The 10,609-nt window shown below is 28.0% G+C and overlaps 1 protein-coding gene across 3 annotated transcripts; it reads right to left on the reverse strand.

Annotated features, from left to right (window-relative positions):
- Positions 1-2,203: 2,203 nt before the first annotated feature.
- On the reverse strand, positions 2,204-8,326 carry LOC123258690 (inactive rhomboid protein 1-like; the record flags this gene model as incomplete). Of its 3 annotated transcripts, none has more annotated exon segments than XM_044718863.1 (10): positions 2,204-3,257; positions 4,027-4,180; positions 4,276-4,575; positions 4,651-4,841; positions 4,951-4,977; positions 5,595-5,831; positions 6,267-6,450; positions 6,950-7,138; positions 7,356-7,454; positions 7,995-8,326. In XM_044718863.1, coding segments are annotated over 10 exon segments (2,145 nt in total), but the record flags the coding sequence as incomplete, so codon positions are not given.
- Positions 8,327-10,609: the final 2,283 nt, after the last annotated feature.

Below are 10,609 nucleotides of genomic sequence, written 5' to 3' on the forward strand. Positions count from 1 at the left end.
ATTATCAAAAAAAATATCCTTAGTAGCAAAATACTTTTTTCTCAGTGTTGTCAGGAAAAACTCTTTCGCAAAATATTTGGATATTCATTCGTTCTTTTTTTTCGAATATTTTACATCACGAATAAGTGATAAAAAAAAAGAACAAAATAAATTGATTTATATGTATAGGATTAAAGGCTAAAAAAAATAGGATTTACATTTAATAAATAATTCATGCCATTAGAGACAAAGTGGCGAAAGAACTACCCCCAAGAGCCAAACTTTCGATGCTTTTTTTCGTATCTCTGTACACCTTGTATTTTAATTTTAATTCTTATAATCCTATACATAGTCTTTTTTTAAGGAGAAACCGTATACGGTTGATACGTTCAAAGCACTTTGCTCAATCATTCTTTCGTAACATTTATGTAATAATTTTAAGAAACAATACCTAGATAATTTTATCATTTTTTCAATCACAAAATTTCATATTATCTTCTTAAAACGTATCGAAGTATTTCAGAAATTTTATTTTGAGTAAAAATTATTAGAAATTAACAACATAAGACGGAGTAACGAGTAATTAATAAACCTAATTATCAATTATAATTATCAGCAACCCGTCACTGAATTTTCATAAAATTAATGTAAGCAACCATTTTTAACTAAAGAATTAACATATAGATATTTTTCATATACTTTTTACATTAAGTAATTAAATTATTAACAAATTAATGTAATAATAGTACAATGAAAATTACTCGTGATATTTTCTCCGTCTTAATTTATTAAGAGGTCAATAATAAGTAATGTGTAAATGGAGAATGTCACAAGTGAAAGATATGATTAGTGCAATGACGCCGCAACGGCAACGAATTATTTTACAAATTACACGCAGTTATTATATCATTGTTATATTAATTCATTCGTGGCACATTTTATTTTATGTGTGTTTCTACGAACGATATTCATTTCTAATAATTCTTTCACTTACGCACTCAGTTATTCACGATAAATAGTCCATTAAAACAATATCATTTTAAAATTAAATCATTCTATTATTAAATTAATAAAATTGATTTAACCGATCACACACACACACACACACACACACACACACACACACACACACACACACACACACGCAAGCGCGCACACACTGAATGTATGTATAATGTCTCGAAAAAAGATCTTTCTTTTCGAGTATTATCTTCTCATATTTGCGCCGTGTGGAAAAAATAGTTTAAACGGGGTTAGCCGTAAACAAATTAGAGTAATTTAAAATGACAAATTTCTTGCGTCTTGATCGATTGATGGTTTAATTTATCAAGTTTTATCAAATAACTAGCCCAGAAAAAAATTAAATAATGCGTCGCAAAATTAATTAAAATATATTATGATTCTATGCGACTTTTCATTTATCGAATTCAGAATAAAAATTTCTAACTATGAAATAACTTTAACTTTGAAATATATTAACATCAAGTTTATAATAAAATATAGTCGCTATACATAACTTTATGAAGATTTTAAACATAAAAAAAATTAATATTAAATTTTACTATCCTTTAACTTTGATCTACAGAGTCAATTATTTGAAATATATTTTTTTTTTATAAAACCATATAAAAAGATAAAACTTGAAAGATAAAACCATTAGTTTATATTTAGAAAATAAGCATAGGTGACTTTCGCTTAATTATGCTATACGGAATAATTTATTTTCTTGTTACCGTTATCTGAACAACATTCTTCCAATAATAAAATACACATTCACATTATTACATTAATTGAACTAAATGTTTTAGAGTCACTTTCAGAGACACAGACTTATTAATATTCATCTGCGACCATAATACTTTGTTTATTATATATATTATAATTATTTACAATTATTTAATTAAATTGATTAGAAAGTTTTTTAACGCACTGTAAGTATTCACTTTTATAAAAAAAATTTTATTTATCAACAGTGACTACGTCATCGCCACTTAATTAATGTTCCCATTACTTATTTAACATAAATTTTAATTAATTCATTCTAATGATTATAAATTTCTTTTTAAAGATACAAATAACTGATTTCGGTTTCTACTGTTTAGTTTAATTTATTTTATTTTATTATTTATTTATTTTCTTTTTTTTTGACACTGAGATCATCACACTTAGTTTCCATTGCACAAATAAACTCTATAATAAGGTTTAATTAAATGATAAGCAGATAAGAATTTATATTTTTTATTTACATTTTCGTTATTGTTATAATTTTTTACGCACTCGCGGTCATCGTGGATGAACATTGTAATGCATCTATCCAAATCCAAACCCAACTCATACAATTGACTCGCTTCACGTATAGCACTATAATATTTACATCGGCTCGAGATAATTATTCGATCCTCGAGTTTAAAACGCTCCTAAAGTTCGATCGATTAATTTTAAGGCATGTATTTTTTCATTTATCGCGTATCAACGAGTCACTTATATCAATCTTCTGAATAATTGAATGGCAGTAGTGGAAAAGGTTGAGAGTGATTAATTATTTTGTTAACATATGTATATGTCATTATTAATATCTGTACAATATATGTAATTTAATGATTATATTCATTTTCATTGGACTTAATATTTATAAAATTTTAAGTACAGTTTGAATACTTTTATTGTATTTGTATCTCGATTACTTATATGGAAACCGAGATAACCATTGTTAAGATCGCAACAGTGATTTTATAATTATTTTCATCAATATCCACAAGAAAATTATAATTATGTGCGTTAGGACGAGCGTTATTTTGGGGGCCGAACGGTACTCGGCGCTCGACTGGTAACCGCGGCCCCATATGTCATACAGGTTCTTCTCTTTTGAAATTTATATTTTGAGATGCACAAAAATCACGAGTAAATGGAATACAATTAAAAAGTTTACATATTTCACATTCATACACTGGTATGTTGTAAAAAAGAGCAAGAAGAAGACCAAATAAACCTAATATAAGTACAAAACATATCCAAATAAGGATTATTTTTCTACGACGATCGTATTCACCAAAAGAAATAAACGGTAGGAGAGCGTAGGATGCAAAGAAACCAAAAATAAAACCGAAAAAATGAGCGTAATTATCAACCCAGGGCAAAACTCCGAGTATTAAAAATCCAACGAGGATTAAAATCAATTTAGTAAGCGCCCGACGTGGGTGTTTCAACATTGGCCAACAGTTGAGAACTTCCACGACTAATGTTGCAAGTAAAGCAAAATGAGCTCCAGCAGGACCAACCTATAAAAAAATAAATCAACAGTTATTTTAATTAATGAACATTTATAAAACAATTTCAGTTTGATTCGAATTTATGAGTTTATATAAAAATAAATTAACCTGTTTTTAGATTTTTATTTTTAATTAACGAGTATTCTTTATGGAAATAATTCTAAAAAAATTTTTTCTCTCAAAAATTGTAAATTGTTTGAGTGAAGAACTACAGTAGACAAGAAAATTTTTAATTTAAAAAGCTTTTTTTGTTATTTAATAAAAAAAATAAAAAAAAAAACAAGAATCGTACTGTTGTAAGTTTATGCTCGCTAAAAGTTTTTTCTATAATAATAGCAAACCGATGTTAAGTAATGGAGTAAAAAAGACTTTAAGAAAATTAAGATAATTGTATTAGAGTTTTAAAGTTATCATTTAACTGAGAAAGATATCAAATTAGTTTATATAATAATTAATTTCTTAGAATAGTGTTAACAATGATTGTTTAATTAAAAGTTTGTTGAGTTGAAAATAAATACATGCTTTTAAAACTTTTTCATCAAGTAAGTGTTTTGACATTTTTTAGTTTTTTTTTTAATTTTTCTCTTTAATTTACAAAAAACTTTATTTTAGGATTTTGTTTTTTAGAATATATTCTTATCAAAAATTTCATTTTAGGATTAACATTTCGCAGAATAACGAGCTTACATTGTTGAAAGAAATAAAAAAGTTTCAATTTATTAAGACTAAAAGTGAATAAAGTAAAAGTTAAAATTAATTATGTAAAATGATTCAGTACCTCAGCTCTGTAGGGGATAAATATTGCACTTGCAAGATTACCAGCCAAAGCTCCCGTAAAATAAATCAAAGCAATTCTTAAAGATCCCGTTAATTTTTCGAGGTCCCTCATCAAATAATATTGAACGAATAACGTAATAGCAAGATGAAGAATTCTGTAAATAACAAATTATTATTTGAATAAAATTTATAAAATTTTTAACTTAAAATAACTTCTTTTTTATTTGGTTGAAAATTTGCGTAAATGTACCCTGCATGAAGGAATGTTGTAGTAAATAACCGGTAGAATTGATCTGGCCATTCAGGGTGCAAAAATGGTATCATTCCACAAACATCATGAAGGCATTCAACTTGTGAACAAAGAGATGCTTCTTCATGAAAATATCCATGTACAAAATCACAATATTCTTTGGTCGTTATCCTACACATTCCGTGGATACCAATGCAGCAGGGATGTCCAATAACTTCGCATACCATATGTTCAGCCATTTTATCCTTATACCGACCAACCGGAAAGTTGTTGTTGCTTTGAGCATGACCATTGTTACTTCTAAAACATACCATTGTACATTGGTATGAAATTTTATATTTATTTTTTTATTTTATCCATTATGTTATAACTAACCGAAATCGCTGACTAAATGGATTCGTTTTGCGACATATTGGCCATTTAGTGATATCATCAGGCCATTCGTAGGGTGCTATACTAGCAGGAGCATCGCAAAATTTAGGATCTAAACCACACACAGATCCACTTATTCGACCACCAGGTCCATTATCACCAGGGCCCCATTTTTTCCATGTTGATATTGTGTTCTAAAAAATTATCGATTATTATTACTTTAATATTTTGACAAAAGGTAATAATAATATGAATAGTCTAATTGAAAATTATTTTAGTTTTGGTCAAATTCACATTATTTACCGTTATCGTAGATCTCACTCCCCGGATCAGTTGGTGTGCATGAGAAAATATCTTATTATAATAAATCATACATACACGAAAATAAGCAAAAGATTCATTTAATTTTTAGGTAAAATTGTCATATAGTGTCATGAAATTAAATCTGATAATTGATACACTTACAAGTGAGAAGAAAATTATTATGAAGCTTATATTGTTAAAATAACTTCAGGACCATATGATTTCAATTAATTTTATTTTTTAATAGGTTAATCATAATTTTAAAAAAATTAAATCTAAAAACGACTAGCAACATTTCTCTCGTTTATAGATAAAAAAAATATAATTAAAATCCTAAGTGTCATTTTTAAAAAAAATTACTAAAAAAATAACTTCCAACTGAACTTAAATTTAAAAACTGGAATCAATTTTTTTTTTAATTTCATCAATATACATACAAAAATACGAATTTCTGCCAATCAATAATACAAACATTAAAATTTTATATCTGATATAACCGCAAAAATGTATGAAAGAAACAAACAATACTTTTTGATTATTGAAGTACAATAAACTTTTTTTCTGTTATGCATATATTATATAAATATTCTGAAGGATTTATATGATCTTGACAAAATAAACATTTATAATATCAAAAAACTCACTGAACAGTCGGCTTTACTCGATTGCACACATCCTGAGTCATCATTCCTGATGCAACATGCTGTATCTCTTTCTCGTTCCCGCCATACATCAATTTCCTTAAGAATTTTCATATCGCGTCTCATACAAGGTGCAAATTTAGCACCTAAATGAATGAGGTCAGCTGCTCTCGGACCAATCCAAAAGTTTGCAGGCTCTTGATAGTCTACTTGTTGCAAAGATAAACTTGTCACAAGGACCTATAGAAAATTCATTTATAATTAAATAAACATTGTATCTACCACTTGTAATTTATATGTTGTGCGATTTTCTATTAACTATATTTTTTATGTTCAATACTTTATTTTTCATATAATTTTTTTATAATTTTAGTTATTGTATTATTAAGTTATGTGATTTTCTATAAAAATTAATTATACAGAAGAAGTAAAGTATAATTTATAAGAAAAATATTTCAAAAAATTGTGAACCTGAAAAAATGTGATTGTTAAAAAAAATCTAAATTTTCTTTTCATAGGAGAAAATATTGTGGACCTTTCTTTTAAATAATTACCAAAAATAATATTAAAATTTAATAACAATTACAAACAACATTGTTGAATGTGATCATAAAAAGTATTACCATCACTCGTCTTATTATTTAGTAACATTAATTATTCAAGATAATAACTTACAAGACCTGATCGATGATTCAAATCAATACCAATAGGTCCAAATCCATAACACGCCAGTGAAATAATAAGTACAAGAACTTGAACAGTTGTAATCCAGTAAGTGAAGTAAGGTCTATGATCTTCAATGTCATCTAATTGCTTTTTTACTTGTGGTTTGTGAGCAACACTTTTACGAAATGATCGACTGTAAAAATCAATTTATTTGAATATTCTTTTAATGATGTATTCAGTTAATCATTAAATAAATAATTTCAGTCAATAAAAAAATGTATGTTTCTTTTTTTTTTTTTTTTTTTTTTTTTTTCTAAACATTTTGTTAATTCAATAACATTCGATTTCGTAAGATTGAATTATAATTTACGCATATCGACGGTCTAATTAGCAATTTGTCTAACTCCTTATTTTTTAGAGGGTGATTTTTTAACTTTTTGATGTAGCAATAATCCAATTATAAATTATTTGAATGATTCAAACCTAAATATCATATCTCTATTAGATAATAATGATATTAAATGCTCTTTTAAAGTGATAATAAATTTTGAACTAATTGTTTTTTTCATACAAATAGAAGATTCTCTAAAATGGAGTTAGACAATTTGCTAATTAGAACGTCGATATAGTATTTCTTATAAAGTGTCTTCATATTCTAGTCATAAATAAAATTAATTATAATGATAACTTACCCAAAAAATCTTCCAACAATACCCATTCCATATTGACGTCTGTTACTGTTATCAAAAATACGATCAATAGTATTGGGTGATATTTTTGTTCTTCCAGTTGTTATTTCTCTTCTGAGAACAAGACCATCATCCTGCTGGTGACTAAGTGTAGTTGATTCTTGATCGCTCTTTCTGGCATCGTTTCGTGACCTGCGCCAACTCGTCGTTCTGTAAATACTTTCTCATTAAATAGACATGATTTAACGCGACAAGCTACCACCTTTTTTGGCAAATTCAAAATTCATGTTTACCGAGTTCATCAGTTGTTTACATTGGATAACATATACATTCATATTTAATATAAAAATAATAATAAATAAATATTCTATTAATTGGTGCAATCAAAATATTAAATATAATAAGTTACCTTGATGTATAATGATCTTTCGGCGGTGTCACTGCATGTCGTCTCGTTTGTGGTTGTGCTCCATCTAATACTGACTTTTCTTCTTTTTGAGATGCGTATCTATCAAGTGAAATTCAACAATCAACAATTAACAATTTGTTTCATTTTCTTCAAGCAATAACTAAAAAAATGATATATTTAATAGAATCACGGTAAAAAAAGATATATTGTTTTCTGTATTAGCTACAAGTCTAATAAAAAATCTACATTCATATTAAGTTAAAATCATGCAATTGAAATATGTAACTGATAACAATATTTTTTATTAGTTTATACTATAAATATATCAGAGCACTTCATTTGAAATTGACAGAAAAAAATTTATGAAAACTGTAACAAATTTCTGTTATAAGAAAAATGATCATGCTTGAATTTGCGCATGTGTCAAGCTTTCTTGGAGAAATGGCGAAAGTTTGAGCTTTCTATTGCAGATGTAGCAAAAAAATATGCATATCTTAGAAAGACAATATTTCATGTCAGTTTACGCTTAGAAATACATATGCATGTAAATTAAATGATCTACTATAACTCTTTTTTTCTAAAGCAACAAATTAAGAGAATAAATGAAACCCGAACTTTAAAATATTGATTTCTTCATACCTTCCAAGCTCATCCATAACATTCGACCGATCTGAAATCCGTTCATTTTTATCAATAGGTTTATTGCTTAAAGACGTAATCTCGTCAGTTTTAATATTAGATGCTCCGGCTTGATCTATTGGAATCTGTAAATGTTGATGCGTTGATATTGTTGGAGATGGTGCGAATTTTTGGAAAAATGCTTCTTCTTCTTCACTGACGGCATTTTCTGCTTTGCTAACGCTTTCTGTATCTGGAGCTCCAGTCTCAGAAATGGAAATCACACTGGGTGGGAAGCTTCGAGATTCAGGCCGAGATTCCGATTTTTCTTGGGATCGTTGTCTTGTTAATGTCTGAAATAAATTAAAACGACAAATTAGTTAAAATTGCTTTTAAAATATAGAACGATGAGTTGTTATATTATTAAATCTAATAGAAGAAAAGATATCTTGGAAAGTAAAAAATTTTTCCGACAAGAAAAAATATAACTTATGATGTTTTTTCAAAAATTATTCAAGCCCTGGAAATGATATTATTAATTTTATAAAAAAATACATTTGCTTGAATATTTATAATGCATTTTACGTAGATTGAGATGAATGTGAGGCTTGCAAATCCATGGGATGGTAATAAATACAGGAAAAAATATTCTTTGACCCGTGAATAAAAGAAGGTTCAGTGTAAAGAGCAGACAGAATTTTACTATCGGCTATTATTCTTGCTAAAGCTTCTATCGGAGGAAACTAAAAAATAGATCTGGCTTATGATGATATTCAAATTTTACTTGTAATATTAGTAAGATTTTTCGTCACATATAAAGGCTTATATTATAAATATTTTAAATTAAAATAAAAATAAACTACCCGGGAAAAAATGATCAGAACTGATCAGACCTGTTCATATCTGATCAGGCCTGAAATCCGACCTGATCAGGCCTGTTCATGTATGATCAGGCCTGAACTTAGGCCTGATCAGACCTGTTCATGTCTGAACCGTTAAATACGCTCAGACCTGTCCATGCCTGTTCATGTCTGAAGTGTTAAATACGCTCAGACCTGATCAAGCCTGATCAAGCCTGCTCATGTCTGTTCATGTCTGAAGCATTAAATACACTCAGACCTGATCAGATCTGATCAAGCCTGTTCATGCCTGTTCATGTCTGAAGAATTAAATATGCTCAGACCTTATCAGACCTGTCCATGTCTGTTCATGTTTGAAGCGTTAAATACGCTCAGACCTGACTAGATCTGTCCATGTCTGATCATGACTGATCTAGCCTAAAATAGATAAGGATTAAAACTCCATTTATCAGCTGACAAGAACTGTTCATGCATGATTTGCCCTCTTAAATGATATTTTAAGTCAGGAAGAAAAATTTTATCGAACTATAGACTGCAGTTCTATTTTTAAAATTAATTTGTTCCGTATGACGTATCAGTTTCTATCCCCTTATAAATTTAAAATGTACAACTTTCATCAAAAATTTCGGCTTATATAAGCATGAACTTTTTAATTTTCCATGCCAAAACGATGATTTTTAACGATGAATTTTGACGCAATGACATAAAATTTTTTACTGTGTTCCATTGAATACGCAAAAAATAAGATTGTTTAGTAAATGTTTGAGTTTGATAGCATGAAAATACCAAAATATATCAGTTGATATCGATAGGCGATAAGTCCTTTCAAGGTGTCTGTTATTATCTTAAGCTACGCCTCGGTCCATTGCAGTAGTGTCAAAGGCTGCTAAATTGTAGAACACACAAATAATTCTTCATTTCCTATACGTTTTAATTAAAAAAAACTTCAATTTTAAAAGAAAACAATAAAATTATAATTACGGAATAAACCTTGAAGAAATTTTTTTTTTACTTTACATAGAACAATATGTTAATGGAGCGAAAAAAATACATATCTAAAAATATGTACATATCTAAAAATACATACTAAATTAATAAATTAAGTATAGAACTTCGTTAACTATAAGGATAAGTCATGTATAAAATTTAAATTACTTAAAGTAGTTTGAAAGGTATACTAGAGTTAAGATAAGTCATTGGGTCAACAGGTAAAGTATCAGTCTAAAGAGCGCAACGTACATGGTTCGAATCCCCGCCGTTACCAATCTTTTTTTTTCCTTTTATAGACCTGATCGAGTCAGACATGAACAGATCTGATCAGACATGAACATGCCTGGCCAGGTCTGATCAGACCCGGTCATTTTTCATATCTGATCAGACCTGAAGACTCATGCCTGTTCATATCTGATCAGATCTGATCATTTTTTCCCGAGTAGCTGTTTTTTTTTCTGAAAAAAATATTAATTTATGAATTCGCAAAAGAAATGCTCTTAAATTAGAGTTTATAAGATGTTGAACAAATTTCAAGGATGATGAAATTTATATTATGACATTCTCATAAATTCTAATAATCAAAATTTAACCCTTATGGAAAGAAATTTTTAATTAAGAAGAAAATTTCTGAAACTCTAAACTGGAAAGAATAAAGTAATCTTTGGCTGTCTTAAGTTAGGGCTAATCACACAGGTCTAAAAAATAAAAAAAGTTACATGTGCTCGAGGTCAGACCATATGGTTCTAATGTATTTTTTTTTTTTTTTTCCTAGAACACGAATCT

This window comes from Cotesia glomerata, linkage group LG2, assembly GCF_020080835.1.
Source record: "Cotesia glomerata isolate CgM1 linkage group LG2, MPM_Cglom_v2.3, whole genome shotgun sequence".
Lineage (NCBI taxonomy): Eukaryota > Metazoa > Arthropoda > Insecta > Hymenoptera > Braconidae > Cotesia > Cotesia glomerata.